The sequence below is a fragment of the Sinocyclocheilus grahami genome, unplaced genomic scaffold (assembly GCF_001515645.1).
Source record: "Sinocyclocheilus grahami isolate Dianchi unplaced genomic scaffold, SAMN03320097.WGS_v1.1 scaffold120.1, whole genome shotgun sequence".
In the NCBI taxonomy this organism is placed as follows: Eukaryota; Metazoa; Chordata; class Actinopteri; order Cypriniformes; family Cyprinidae; genus Sinocyclocheilus; species Sinocyclocheilus grahami.
In genome coordinates this window covers 129,137-145,450 of record NW_015505299.1, presented here as the reverse complement: position 1 = coordinate 145,450, position 16,314 = coordinate 129,137, and the positions used below count along the sequence as shown (strand labels likewise).

The 16,314-nt window shown below is 36.3% G+C and overlaps 1 protein-coding gene across 1 annotated transcript; it reads right to left on the bottom strand.

Moving 5' to 3' along the window:
- Window positions 1-63: 63 nt before the first annotated feature.
- Window positions 64-16,221, bottom strand: LOC107589756 (exonuclease 3'-5' domain-containing protein 2-like). Its single transcript, XM_016278279.1, has 9 exons — window positions 16,158-16,221; window positions 13,531-13,898; window positions 13,184-13,440; window positions 12,282-12,408; window positions 10,196-10,494; window positions 9,833-9,939; window positions 7,818-7,953; window positions 7,359-7,724; window positions 64-1,024 (listed from the first exon to the last, which is right to left on the bottom strand). The coding sequence occupies exons 2-9, from the start codon at window positions 13,873-13,875 to the stop codon at window positions 931-933; spliced, it is 1,731 nt and encodes a 576-aa protein (XP_016133765.1). The 5' UTR covers window positions 13,876-13,898; window positions 16,158-16,221; the 3' UTR covers window positions 64-930.
- Window positions 16,222-16,314: the final 93 nt, after the last annotated feature.

Genomic DNA, 16,314 nt, shown 5'->3' with positions numbered 1-16,314 from the left:
TATATATATATATATATATATATATACACACACACACACATATACACACACACACCGAAAGATGTTATGCTGGTGTGTTTTGGAGGTGTCCTGACTCTGAGAATGATCATTTCATAGTACAGACATGATGTGCTAAGCAGTGCTCTATTTGGTCCAGACTTACAAAAGATAAATTGAGTTTTCCTCAAAACCCACAAAACAAAAAACAGCCTGAAATTAAATATAATGGAGCTCTATCATTTCTAAGTAAAAATGGCCATTTTGTATAGCCTCAAAAGGCAAAGTGATTTAACACATAACAAAACAATTAATATGGCCTCAAACCTGCAAGAATTGTAAGCTATGAATCTTTTATTCAATTCATGATTAAGAATTAAGAGCAGGGCTTGGGCTGGTTAAAATACAGTAGATTCTACTTTTCACAGGGAAATGAGAATGCTTTTCAACATTTTAAACATTAAAAAGTGTGCACATTACGCTGTTTTGTTATTTTACCCATCACCATTTCTGTTCTTGCACCATCCTTGAGTTTAACGTTCTGCTGTTCACCACAGTGGCTTTCAGTCGCCAAAGAGTCTCTTACCCGATCTCCATCTGGTCCCTTAGAGCCCAGTCAAACTGGGGCCACAGTCTAGTCTTAGGTTTTTTTTCTCATTTGAAAGTCAACACCAGGGCTTACCTGTAGCCAGGGCAAGTTGGTCTCTGGTACACACTCAAACGACATAGGACGAGGACACCTCGCAGTGGAAACCTTCCTATCCCAGCAGTTGTTGCACAAAGTCTCTTTCTGTTTGTGTAACGAGTGGCTCAGTTGAGCTGGATTTGCAGATCCTCTCCGTACTTGTGCAGATATTTGTCATGGTTGTGGTTGACGGACCAGAGAGGGGGCAAATGGCGGGGCTGCATGCTGGTCAGGAAGTGTTGTCGCCATCAGCGCTCCAGCTCCATCAGGCCGCGCAAACCGCACACAGCATGTGCCTGCACTACCTTCAGTCCATGCGGCACATAACTCTCGTTTAAGATCCTGCAAAGGTAGAAAAAGACGTCAATCTTAACCTTACACAACTCAGAACTGCTGTACGTTAACATATGAACGCCAACATAAAGATGTCTATCAGCTGTTCAGTTCCTCTAATCATGCATACCATTACTTGTATCAATTCTATTTCCTCCACCTGAGGGGATCTGAGAAAACCCCTAACTTTAAGTTTTATATTTTAACAAGAAACTTAAAGGGTTAGTTCACCCAAAAATGAAAATTAGCCCATAAATTACTCACCCTCAAGTCATTCTACGTGTATATGACTTTCTTCTTTCAGACGAATCCAGTCTGAATCCAGTCGGAGTTATATTAAAAATTGTCTTTGATCTTTAAAGTTGTTTAATGCCACTCGGCGGGTGTTGCATGCTTCAGTCCAAAAAAAGTTAAATAAAAAGCGCCCATCCATAAAAAAATTTTTTTTTTAAAAGTGTCTCACACGGCTCTGGGGGGTGAAGAAAGGCCTCCTGTAGCGAATCGATGCGTTTTTGTAAGAAAAATATCCATATTCAAAACGTAATAATCACTTTAATCTAGCTTGCGCCAACAGTCCTACACGGAAGCAGCTCCGGGAGCATGACGTATGAGTTCAGCGTTGCGCGTGCGCCGGTGAGTCTTGTGAAAACCAACGTTTGTTAACAGGAGCAAAGGAAGCAAAGTTTCCTTACTTTAGCAAAGGAAAACCAGTCTCCTCTTGGCTTATATCAAAATCCTCCGCTCTTTTAGGTGAACTAACCCTTTAACAGTAACTGTTTGTGCTGTTACTTTAACTTCCAATCAATCTGACTCCTGGTGCAAAATAAAACAGGCAAATATTCCATAGATTTGCAATAAAGGAGGGACTGATTCACATCTAGAGAGCAGGTTCTGGTTCCAACAAACCCCATAAGTTAAGAAAAACCTAAAGGGAGATTTTGGTAACAGAGTATTCAACCAATTGTTTTGACGATTAATCAAGTAATCAGATTCTTCTTTTTTTTGTAATTAATAATTGGATCAATAAAGTATAAAAAAAATAAGTAATCTTTTGGTTTTAATGAACAATATTGTTAAAATACATGACGTAATATAATATATGTAGTATACGCATGCATATTAGCCTGTTTTATACTGCTAGAGAGACATTTTATTTCGATAGTCCACTTTAGACATTCTACTAACTATAAGTAACTTTGTAACTACATGTCAACTACATGTCAACAAATTCTCATTAATTTGCAACTACATGTCTACTAACTCTCAGAGTAGACTGTTAGGGTAGGTTTAGGGTTAGTAGAATAAGTTGACAGAGAAAGTGTTAGAAGATATTAAGCAGACAGTCTACTAATACTCTACTAACTGCTAGTTGACATGTAGTTGCAAAGTTACTTACTGTTAATAGAATGTCTAAAGTGGACTATCGAAATAAAGTGTTACCAAATATGCATTAACATCTCAAATACGATTTATATTTTAAATCATAACATGCAATGACTATAATAACAATAATTCTATGGATGAACAACTTATCCTGCAGAAGTTGCCAACCACCTGGTTATTGGTCTTGTTATACTTTAGAGCACAATCAAATCCTTATCACTCAGCCTCTAGCCTCATATTTGGCCACTTCGTCCACTTCTTTATGCTACAGTTGAAATTACAACTAATTTCAAACATATGAATATCAAGACATGTCAAGCGGAGATCTGGCCGTATTCAAATTTGTGATGAACAACAATTTGCATGATTAGAAACATTGATATATTCCAATAACTTATGAAATATTTAATAAAAATATATTGATTTTATTGTATAGTCTGTGAAAACAGCTGCACTTTACTCTGAAACAGCACACATTTAAATCGCAGCCTTGGTGATTTGATAAATCGCCATGTTCATGATTTTGATTATTTCAATATGATGTTCTGCCCCACAAATATATTTCTATTGTACATTAGAATGCATTTCTTAAAGTAATAAAAAAATGAATGATTATTAAGTTAAGAAAAAAAAGTCAATGTTTCTTTTAAATAATACATTTGTTCTAAATCATAATTCCAGAAATATTTAAACTGACAAATATTGTTAAAGTTTTATGAATTCAGCTGATTAGGCATTCTTTTTTAATTATTAAAATTATTTGAATACAGAAAAACATACTGAAAACAGAATTTGGGGTAAAACTAAACTGAATTTGGGATAAAATAAAACTGATTTCATAGGGCCCTAAAATGAAATTTTCTAGTTAAACTTTTAAATTGCATAAGTTTCATGATTTCAATTAGACATGCTTTCTGATTACTAAAATGTAATTAAACCATTAAAAAACTATTTAAGTAATTGTAATACTACACCACTCACACTTTCTTCAGTTTCAGTTGGTACATAACTATGTGAAGAGAAATGTGTTGTGAGAAAGACTCATGCTGTAAAGCACCTGTTAGTGATGCGCCGAACTGAATTTTTATTGAAATCCTGATTTAAATTTAAGGTTTCATTTAACCAAAAACCTCAATGAACATGATGTTTCAGCAATTAAATATAGGCAACTGAAATCTTTAGTACAGTAGTACAGCGCATTTCACACAGGCTGCTAGATTCACTTTCACCAGAAAGTCGTGTATGCCTAAGGCTGAAAATGCATGATGTTTATAGTGAATGCCCTGATAAATGGTCTTATTTTTACGATTTAGTTTTAATCCAAATGATGCGTGTGCTAAGTGAGTGAACATCAAAGATCACACAACAGAAGTGCGCTCTCTCTCTCTCTCTCTACTTGTGCATTGTTTTACTTACTTGTTTTTGACATATCCGACCGAACAACAAACTATCCAGTGATGTCTGTGAGAAAGATATATTCACTCGACAAGCTCACGCATCTGCGCCGCCGCGCGCTCAATCCAAGATTCTTCTTTTTTTTGTAATTAATAATTGGATCAATAAAGTATAAAAAAAAAAAAGTAATCTTTTGGTTTTAATGAACAATATTGTTAAAATACATGACGTAATATAATATATGTAGTATACGCATGCATATTAGCCTGTTTTATACTGCTAGAGAGACAGTGCATTAAAATATGCGGTTACATTTTATTTCGATAGTCCACTTTAGACATTCTACTAACTATAAGTAACTTTGTAACTACATGTCAACTACATGTCAACTAATTCTCATTAATTTGCAACTACATGTCTACTAACTCTCAGAGTAGACTGTTAGGGTAGGTTTAGGGTTAGTAGAATAAGTTGACAGAGAAAGTGTTAGAAGATATTAAGCAGACAGTCTACTAATACTCTACTAACTGCTAGTTGACATGTAGTTGCAAAGTTACTTACTGTTAATAGAATGTCTAAAGTGGACTATCGAAATAAAGTGTTACCAAATATGCATTAACATCTCAAATACGATTTATATTTTAAATCATAACATGCAATGACTATAATAACAATAATTCTATGGATGAACAACTTATCCTGCAGAAGTTGCCAACCACCTGGTTATTGGTCTTGTTATACTTTAGAGCACAATCAAATCCTTAATCTTTGCCTAATTAGTTTTAATTCAAAATATCCTATCACTCAGCCTCTAGCCTCATATTTGGCCACTTCGTCCACTTCTTTATGCTACAGTTGAAATTACAACTAATTTCAAACATATGAATATCAAGACATGTCAAGCGGAGATCTGGCCGTATTCAAATTTGTGATGAACAACAATTTGCATGATTAGAAACATTGATATATTCCAATAACTTATGAAATATTTAATAAAAATATATTGATTTTATTGTATAGTCTGTGAAAACAGCTGCACTTTACTCTGAAACAGCACACATTTAAATCGCAGCCTTGGTGATTTGATAAATCGCCATGTTCATGATTTTGATTATTTCAATATGATGTTCTGCCCCACAAATATATTTCTATTGTACATTAGAATGCATTTCTTAAAGTAATAAAAAAATGAATGATTATTAAGTTAAGAAAAAAAAGTCAATGTTTCTTTTAAATAATACATTTGTTCTAAATCATAATTCCAGAAATATTTAAACTGACAAATATTGTTAAAGTTTTATGAATTCAGCTGATTAGGCATTCTTTTTTAATTATTAAAATTATTTGAATACAGAAAAACATACTGAAAACAGAATTTGGGGTAAAACTAAACTGAATTTGGGATAAAATAAAACTGATTTCATAGGGCCCTAAAATGAAATTTTCTAGTTAAACTTTTAAATTGCATAAGTTTCATGATTTCAATTAGACATGCTTTCTGATTACTAAAATGTAATTAAACCATTAAAAAACTATTTAAGTAATTGTAATACTACACCACTCACACTTTCTTCAGTTTCAGTTGGTACATAACTATGTGAAGAGAAATGTGTTGTGAGAAAGACTCATGCTGTAAAGCACCTGTTAGTGATGCGCCGAACTGAATTTTTATTGAAATCCTGATTTAAATTTAAGGTTTCATTTAACCAAAAACCTCAATGAACATGATGTTTCAGCAATTAAATATAGGCAACTGAACTCTTTAGTACAGTAGTACAGCGCATTTCACACAGACTGCTAGATTCACTTTCACCAGAAAGTCGTGTATGCCTAAGGCTGAAAATGCATGATGTTTATAGTGAATGCCCTGATAAATGGTCTTATTTTTACGATTTAGTTTTAATCCAAATGATGCGTGTGCTAAGTGAGTGAACATCAAAGATCACACAACAGAAGTGCGCTCTCTCTCTCTCTCTCTACTTGTGCATTGTTTTACTTACTTGTTTTTGACATATCCGACCGAACAACAAACTATCCAGTGATGTCTGTGAGAAAGATATATTCACTCGACAAGCTCACGCATCTGCGCCGCCGCGCGCTCAATCCACTCAGCGTTACAGGCGTTAATACTGAATGTTTAACATTATATTCATTGCATACATATACTTCGTAGACATCCTTAATCTCTAATAACTCCATTCTGCTGTCTGTTGTTCTGTTGTCAGTGGTTCTTTGTCTGAATATGGCACTGATCACATGCTGTGTGGTATCGGCGTTTGATATCGGGGCATTTTAACGAGTACGAGTACAGGAGACCAGTATCGGGTCCGATATCAGTATCGGTATCGGTGAATCCCTACCAAAAACCATTAGGATATTAAGTAAAGATCATGTTCCATGAAGATATTTTGTAAATTTCCTACAGTAAATATGTCAAAACTTAATTTTTGATTAGTACAACTTTAAAGGCGATTTTCTCAATATTTGGATTTTTTTGCACCCTCAGATTCCAGATTTTCAAATAGTTGTATCTCAGCCAAATATTGTCTTATCCTAACAAACCGTACACCAATGGAAAGATTATTTACTCAACTTTCAGATTTATGAAGTATAAATCTCAATTTCAAATGGACTCTTATGACTGGTTTTGTGGTCCAGGGTCACATATACTTTTGCAGTGCAAAAATGGATTTTGTTCATACTGATTTCATTTGATTGGAAACAGCCTACAGTGTCTCATTATCCTATTTAAATGTAATGGTAACACTTTACAATAAGGTTCATTAGTTAACTAGATTAGTTAACATGAACTAATAATGAACTGCACTTATACAGCGTTTATTAATCTTTGTTAATGTTAATTTCAACATTTACTAACACATTATTAAAATCTTGTTAACATTAGTTAATGCACTGTGAACTAACATGAACTAACAATGAACATCTGTATTTTTATTAACTAACGTTAGTGAAGATTAGTAAATACAGTAACAAATGTATTGCTCATGGTTATTTCATGTTAGTTTATACATTAACTAATGTTTATCTAATGAAACTTATTGTAAAGTGTTACCAATGTAATAATTAAATTTAAGAATTTAACAAAGATGATATTAGACTCCATATTAGATAAATCTAAGTTTAGAAAAAACTACCCCTTATAAAAGGTAAAAATCCCCTGGAAATCAATTTAAGGTGGCAAATATTGGCCATTAATGAAAAAGTGAACTAACCACCACAGAATAAGAAGAATATGAAAAGCTTCAAGAGTCACACAGGCCTAAACCAGCCAAGATAGCAGCACAAAAACACATTCTGCAAATTAATTATTATGTCTTATTGTTATCGTCAAAATCCCAGAACATGGAGATTTTTTTTTTTTTTGCAATATCGCACCATAACCAAAAATAATAAATACACTAGTTGACATCACCAATCAGTCACCCAGTTGTTGGGTGACTAGTGTACCATCCTGGCCACCATTCCTATACGTTATGTAATATAATAATACTAATTATAGTTCACATTTCTGTCTACATGGGTGGTTTTGGTCTAAATAAGCTACCTGGTCTCCAGCGCGGCAGCTCTCTGAAGCATGGCTTGCGTGACCTCCTGCTGTCCGTTGCAGAAGAAGCTCTGGATGACTGACAGGAGCTCCTCCTTCCTGGACTGGGGCATCCCGGCGCTGGCGCTGAGGAGAGCCCTTGCGGCCGATCGCACCCGCCGGCGGTCTGCGTCCTCGAGCAGCCGAATGCCCTCCTCGCAGCCCTGCGGAGCGGAGTGCTCCTCGGCCAGCCGCTGCTTCAGGACCCCGTCGTGCAGGTTTGAGGCCGCGTGACAGGAAGTGCACAGCAACAGGATGTCGTGCGAGTTGTGGTCCTTCATCTCAGCCGGGAAGTGGCGCCTGTACTCGTGTGGGACAATGTTCTTCCTAGGTTAACGTGGAAAGACAGTAGTTGAGATGACTTTGGCGAGTCCCACTTTCCAAACAAACTCAAGTAATCACAGGAAGCACGAGACACACCTGATGTAAGAGTCGGCTTTCCCGCACACCACGCACACGTTCTCTTTGGCTGTGAGGTAGTAGTCCTTCTGGGAGTCTGGACGGCCTGACGGCTCAAACAGCAGCCGGACAACGAAGGGATCTTCACTGACCAATTCTGAGATTACAGATCATATTTTACTTGCAATTGTTATATTAGGATAATTCAGAACCCTGTATGGCCAATAAACCACTCTAATACATCTGTCTTTTCACTCTGACAAACCTGGAAGTCTGAAATATCAGAATTTTTGCACCTGACCAGATGTGACGCAGTCTAATCAAATCTAAGAGCACGAGATGGAAATTACCAATGTTTCTGAAGTAGAACGTTAATCTTTAAACACCATTTCTGTCAAATGGACAGTTATAAATAACTATTTTACAATTGTTTGATAAATATATATTACTTTGATCGACATATAGTATACTCAACCATTATTCTTAGTCCCTGCCACTAAGTTTACATGGCTGGACAGTTGGCTCTTCAACGCTTCAATGAAAATATAAACCATTTTCTGCTCTATTCTTATTATGTAGTAACCTTTTCATAAGCAGCATATAAAACTAGAAACAAAAATTATTCTGTAGACTTATAAATACTGAACAAAACAGAACGACAAAACCCACTTAAAAACAATGTTTATATTTTTTGCACTGTAATGAAGTGTTATTTTATAAGAATAACAATTATTATAATTGTTATTTTAGTATCAGTAATATACTATTATAGTTTGTTACTATATTTAAAAAAAAAATTGTATAGTTTTAATATTTTATTTTAAATTTATATTTTCATTTAAGTCTGCGTTCATATTTCGTTTTTGTTGTGCTTAGTCATGTTTAATGTCTATACAGTTTTTATTAATTTTTTATTTCAGTTTTAATTTTTTAGTACATCAAGTTAAACTAAACTAAAAACTGAGACGTTACCTTAGCAACTAGCTGAAAAAATAAGTTTGTTTATATTTTATTTCAGTTAACACTTTTTATTTCAAGTAATGAAAACTCTTTTAGTTAACTATAAGAACCCTGGTAATGATTTTTTGGGGGTCCTCGCCCACTACAGTATTATATTATTATAAATTTAAAAGGCGTTACAGCTATCATGAGCAAACTGTATTATGAACTTCAAGTAAGCGGCTTTGTAACACTCACATACTGCAGTACAGCACAACAATGCATTTCAAAAACGTGACCCTGCAGCACAAAAGCAGTGTTAAGTCGCTGGGGGATATTTGTAGCAATAACCAAAAATACATTGTACGGGTTAAAATGATTGATTTTTCTTTTATGCCAAAAATCATTAGGATATTAAGTAAAGATCATGTTCCATGAAGATATTTTGTAAATTTCCTACTGTAAATATATTAAAACTTAATTTTTGATTAGTAATATGCATTGCTAAGAACTTCAGTTGGACAACTTTAAAGGCGATTTCCCAATATTTAGATTTTTTGCTCCCTCAGATTCCAGATTTTCAAATAGTTGCATCTCAACCAAAATATTGTCCAATCCTAACAAACCATACATCAATGGAAAGCTTATTTATTCAGCTTTCAGATGATGTATAAATCTCAATTTCGAAAAATGTACCCTTATGACTGGTTTTGTGGTCCAGGGTCACATATATACAATTCACTGCAGTTTCCAACTGAAATGAACACTAGATGCAGTAAAACTTGTATTCGTTTTTTACAAAAATTATCGATTAATAAACTTATTTTTGCACCGTTCTTTCCACAATACTATGTTACCCAATATTTAGATTTTTTTTGCTCCCTCAGATTCCAGATTTTCAAATAGTTGCATCTCAACCAAAATATTGTCCAATCCTAACAAACCATACATCAATGGAAAGCTTATTTATTCAGCTTTCAGATGATGTATAAATCTCAATTTCGAAAAATGTACCCTTATGACTGGTTTTGTGGTCCAGGGTCACATATGCCTTTAAAATGTCCTCATTCGGACAGCCGTATGAAGTCGTGGTGTACCTCCTATACCCTTTTCCAAGTACCATTTGGCTTTCTTCTTGTCACATGTGCAGAGCGGCTGGCCATCAGGAGCATGAAGGAAACAGTTATCATAAAGAGGAGATTTCCTGAATCAAGACAAAAAGCACAACACTCACATAAAAAAAAAAGTCATGTCCTAAAAGTTTAAATCCAAATATGCAACGCATGTCAAATTTTGATACTTTGTGTTAGAGCTTTCCTGAAAACTGCAACACCGTTTTGAAAGATTAATCATATTTTATTATCTTTAGTCAGATGTATTTTCATTGTGACGAATACATTGGTAAGCCATCTAACAGCTGCTCAGCCAATTAAAGGAAAATCAAACACCTTCTTCATTACCTGGCCGAGTAACCAACTCCCAGTGGTTTGCGTTTGTTCCGCCGCGGGTCTGGAACTTGCTGGTCTGCAGACTCGGGACTCTCCACGGTGGACTTCCGGCTTCGCCTCTGTCTCTCCCCTTCTTCCCCCTCTCCGTTATAGCGCCCCCTGAAGGGCTCGTCCACCAGCCCCTGGCAGCATGATGCCAGCTGGACGAACACGCCTTCACCCTCGGCGGGGAGCCGGGGCTCTGTGTTCATCCCCAGCAGGTGAAAAAACAGGGCAACAGAGATCTGCGCATCATGTGCTGCATAGACCATCTGGTGGATACAGTATGACAGAGCGTTTAGTGTACTGACACCCCAATGACAAGATATTAGAGAATTAGGTATTAGAGAATAATATATGTAATGTTTTACTGACAACATAAAATTCAAATCAACAGTGAATACCACAATGATTTTGTTGCGCGAGTATGAGAGCACCAAGATTTACCTGCATGCCTTGATTTTAACTAGATTCATTACCATATGTAACGCTCGGCCTTATTATCGGAAGATGTTACAACTTATTAAAACTACCTGACAGGAACAGCTGTTTGGTTGGGGAACATACAGGGGGAAAAAATTAAGTTTCAGTCATTTTTAATGGATTTAGTTTTAGTTTTTTTAATACTAATAAAAGTGGTTTCCTCAATCGGAGTGGTTTTTCGATATGCAATCTGAATGAAAAAATTCATTTGATAAATCTAAGTGGTCAAAATGTCACACCTTGGATGTTTTTGGGGCCTTAACGCAAAACTGTTTTTTAATACGTCTTGAATAAAATCTATATACAGCGCATTGGCCATACAGTGTATAAATAACCTAAAATCCTAAATCAGCTGCAAAACTGTATTGTTACTACTTCAGCAAGCTATAATGCTAAAGGGATAGTTCACCCAAAAATGAAAATGTGATGTTTATCTGCTTACCCCCAGGGCATCCAAGATGTAGGTGACTTGGGTTTCTTCAGTAGAACACAAACGGAGATTTTTAACGCAAACCGTTGCAGTCTGTCAGTCATATAATGTAAGTGAATGGGAATCACGGCTTTGAGAGTCAAAAAAACATACACAAACAAAACCAAATTAAACCCTGCTGCTCGTGACGATACATTGATGTGTAAAGACACGAAACAATCGGTCTGTGCAAGAAACTGAACATTATTTATATCGTTTTTTTTACCTCTGACTCACGCAATGTTCGAACTGTCCTGAGCGGCGGCGCGTCCTCCTGAGCATGTTCTCAACAGCAGGGGCGTGAGGCGTCGTCTTCTTGCTTTACGTTGGATCGCAGACTTATAAGTGCATTACTGCCACCTATCTCTCAAATGGACCATTGACACTCTATCTACAATCTCAATTAGGAGTGTCAATGGTCCATTTGAGAGATAGGTGGCGGTAATGCACTTATAAGTCTGCGCCGTAAAGCAAGACACCGCCGCCTCGCACTCAGGACAGTTCGGACATTGCGGTGAATGAGAGGTAAAAAAACGATATAAATACTGTTCAGTTTCTTGCACAGACCAATCATTTTGTGTCTTTACACATCAATGTATCGTCACGAGTTTAATTTGGTTTTGTCTGTATATGTTTTTTTGACTCTCAAAGCCGTGATTCCCATTCACTTCCATTATATGACTGACAGACTGCAACGGTTTGAGTTAAAAATCTCAGTTTGTGTTCTACTGAAGAAACAAAGTCACCTACATCTTGGATGCCCTGGGGGTAAGCAGATACACATCACATTTTCATTTTTGGGTGAACTATCCCTTTAAACAACAACAACAACAACAGAAAGTTAAACTCTCAGTGTTCCCAGGCAAAAATGAGCAGAACATGAGCCAAGCGGTGACCTTTTTTGAAAAGTTTAGGAGGGTTAAACGGATAGATACTGCTGTAAATCTGAAGCTCCATCAGAGGATCTCCTCCTCACCTGTTCAACAACAACAACAGAAAGTTAAACTCTCAGTGTTCCCAGGCAAAAATGAGCAGAACAGTTTAGGAGGGTTAAACGGATAGATACTGCTGTAAATCTGAAGCTCCATCAGAGGATCTCCTCCTCACCTGTTCACGGCTCAACACATCCGCCTCCCAGTCACCGCAGCGCAGCTCCAGAGATTTGTCCAGTGTGACATTCAGCAGGTCTGCACCCAGAGACTTCAGACTCAAGCCGTTATTCAGCACCGCTTGCCTTCAACACAATCCGAATCATCTCGCGTCACTCCACAAGTGCTTTAAAGTCTTACTGATTAATGAGATTTAACACCCACCTTAATTATCTGAACAAATGATTGAGCTGATAATGACAACTTTGCAACCGCTGACACTGCTATTGAACTGAACTGAGCTGAATAATGACACTGCTGACTTCTGTAGAGCTGCTTATAGCGGAATTGAACTCGTTTCCAAACTGATGGACTTCGCAACATTAACACGGTTATTAAACAGAATTCAATCAACACTGAACTAAACTGAGCAGAATAATGACACTATGATTCTGTCGAGCTGCTTTATAGCTGTTTAAATTGAATTGGTTTCATAATTGAATTTTACAAAATTAACACTTACTTTTTTTTCATGTGAGCTGCTGAAACAATCTGTATTGTATAAAGCGATACAGAAATAAATGTGACTTGACTTGATCATTTATAGATAGTAAGGCTCCACCATTCTGTGGGAAAAAAAATCGAATTGCAATTTTGTGTATAAAAATTGTGATTGCAATTTTTAAATCTCATATAATAAACAAAATAAGAAATATTACTATTGTTGCATTTCACTGTAAAAAAATATATAATATTTAATAATAATAATAATAATAATTTTGGAAATCATCATGAGAAAAATGTATTTAAAATTAGTCTTTATGATTTGATCATTGTACTAAGCAGTGCTGGGTTTACTTCAATAAACTGTGCAGCCCTAATAAAAAGTGCCTGAAGTCTTGGCTCAAACTGAGGCATTACCTCTGTCTGAAGGCCAGGTAGCGCAGGTCCACGGTGCAACTCAGAGTCAGACCATGATCATGAGCCAGCCGTTTCCCATCCTCATAACATCCCACCCCGACCTTCAGCACACGGGGGTCAGAGAGGACCCCCAGGAGACCCTCAGGGAGAGGAAGCTGTGCATTACGAAACGTCAGCAGTCTGACCAGCACACAGTGGCCGGAGAACGTCGCCAGCTGGAGTAAGGAGACCGCCGAGGCCTTGCCTTTGACAGACACCTGTGAAAGCAGACAACATCGTCATCTAGTGCTGCTGCTGCTGCTACAAACACAACATTTAAACTGAGCCACATGCAGAGCCATGCTTACACGCATGCTTTTTACCCATTCACAGTCCAATCCCAGAACCGGATAGACAGACAGGTCCTTCTGGAAATCAGGCCAGAGCGTCTCCCACTCTTCTGGCGAGCTGACGATCACGGGAGGCACCTCTAACAGCAAATGCGCACGCAGAAGATTCTGGGTTTGCAGCGGTGCCGACGGCTGTGAGAGCGTGATGTCCGCTTCTAGCTGGGCTTGTACGGGCTCAGCTGAAGCGGGGCCCTTGAGGGCCTTTCTCTTCTGTGTGCGGATGCTGCGCCACAGGAACAGGCCGCCGAGAGTGGCTCCTAACATAGTGGCCAGAGCCGCGGTGAACGTGCTCGGCTTGGACATCGCTGCAGCTGCTCCCTCTGAAACTGAAAATTAATACGCATTATTAAATGTTTTACTCACCGAAGCGGTTTCTTTGATGAAAAATACAGTAAAAACAGTCATTTGTGAACTATTACTACCATTTAAAAAAAACTGTTTACTGTATTTTTTCAAATATATTTTATTTCTGTGATTTTCAGCATCATTGCTCCAGTCTTCAGTGTCACATGATTCTTCAGAAATCATTCTAATATGCTGATTTTTATAAATGATGAAAACAGCTGTGCTGCTTCAAATTTTTGTGGAAACCAAGTTACAATAGAAAGTCCAAAAAAACAGCATTTATTAGAAATATATATTTTTTTAACATCATAAATGACTTTACTGTCACTTTTGATCAATGTAACGCATCCTTGCTGAAATAAAGTATTAATAATTGTTTTTAAATCATATTCTCCAAACTTATTTGGAAGTGCATCACTGTTTCCACAAAAATATTAATTCTATAATAAAATGTTTCTCCAGCAGCAAATCAGCATATTAGCATGATTTCTGAAGATCATGTGACACTGAAGTAATGGGTGCTGGCAATATCTGTCCCCTTAAATTGATTTCTAGGGCCATTTTTACCTTTATAAGGGTAATTTTCTAACCTTATTAAATGTGGTTTAACACAGACAAATTCTGACATTTAATCAAATTCAGTCAGAGTAATAAGACACTACAGGATATTCAAATGAAATCTGTATCAGCTGCATTCACTCAGTGATGAAACACCACGGCTTGTAGAAACGGAATTGTTCAGAACTGCTATCATTTGTGAAATTGAGCAAAAACAGACAGTATTTGATCTCAAACGTAACTCAGCTCAGCTCTCGTGACACTGGTTTATACCACAGGTCAACAAACATGTGCAATTGTGTGGAGCCAGATCGGCCTCAAAAATAATACATTTATAAAACAAAATTCATCAATGCACAGCACAATTTACATTTACAAAATCCCATTCGTAAATTCAAAACACAATTCATAAATGCAGAAGTAAAAGCATAAATATTTCCCCAAATGCTCACACGAAAGCATCTTACCTAAATACATTAAAAATGTTTACATTTCATTTTCAAATTCTAAGCGGTCCACGCACGTGTGATGATTTGCAAACGCAGATTCAACGATCCATAAATACACGTAACATCATTCATAAATGTGTGATGGAAACTTTGAAATTATTTTCAGAAAATTAAAGCACATTCTCTACACTAATGAGAATTGTGCAGAGGATGTGCTTTAATTTTCTGATTTTTTTTTTTGCAGCATTAGGTGTAAAACTTACCTCAATTTTTTTGCTTACTATTTAAATATCTGTTGAAGAATGAAACATTAAAGTAGTTGTTCTCCAGAAAGACTAATCACCAGTTAAGCTGAATTTAAAACCGAATGACATTTTTGTATCACTGATACTCATTGTTTTTATTAATAATGCGTTTTAGATTTTATTTTTATATTACCATCTTTTTATTTTATTTTTAATAGTTAAAAAAAAGACTATATAATTAATATTGATTTTTATTTCTGACTAAGTTATTTTAGTACCTTAAGTTAAAATAAACAAGTGTATTTATGGATCGTTGAATCTGCGTTTGCAAATCATCACACGTGCGTGGACCGCTTAGAATTTGAAAATGAAATGTAAACATTTTTAATGTATTTAGGTAAGATGCTTTCGTGTGAGCATTTGGGGAAATATTTATGCTTTTACTTCTGCATTTATGAATTTACGAATGGGATTTTGTAAATTGTGAATTTACGAATTTTGTTTGATAAATGTATTATTTTTGAGGCCGATCTGGCTCCATACAATTGTGCTGATATTCAGAGAAAACAGCACTCTCGCTTGCGTCTAAATCATAATCAAATAAATTAAAAATAACGTTTTCTTGAATTTTGGTGGCATTTTTTCTCCAAGCATATCATTTGATGCTGAAAATTGTGTGAATATGGGCCAATGAATTAAATTAAATTCAGCATCTGTCATGCTACTTCTCTTGGTGTAAACCAACAGTAAGCTTTATTCAAACATAGCTATGACTGAAGACCTGGCTGCATGTGTTTCTAAAGTATTTTGTGTTGAGATGCTCTTCAGGAACTGCTATTAAACACAGATACAACATCATTTGGATGAAGAGCTCTACATCTACTTACACGAATCGGTCACTTTAAGCGCAGTGTGCTTGTGTCAGAGGTGTAGGACTTCTACTTCTTCCGTGTGTCATATGTTATTCTGTTGCTGCAGATAGACGTACCTGTAAACTCAGCAGATGTCAGTGTACTGAGTGCACACTACTGCACTCTCACACAGCTGCGGCGTCAATCTCACCGAAACTCTCAACGTTCAGGTCACATCTTACCTGATAAAATACAAGTTTCATAAACATTTATTAATATTATTTTGCACTTTGA

What these genes read in the sequence shown, in the direction of transcription:
- LOC107589756 (XM_016278279.1), bottom strand. Translation starts at nt 13,875, where the DNA reads ATGTCCAAGCCGAGCACGTTCACCGCGGCTCTGGCCACTATGTTAGGA. An exon ending in TACCTGGCCTTCAGACAGAG is followed by an intron (nt 12,409 to 13,183) that starts GTAATGCCTCAG and finishes ATTGTGTTGAAG; the next exon opens with GCAAGCGGTGCTGAATAACG. An exon ending in ATGTGTTGAGCCGTGAACAG is followed by an intron (nt 10,495 to 12,281) that starts GTGAGGAGGAGA and finishes TGTATCCACCAG; the next exon opens with ATGGTCTATGCAGCACATGA.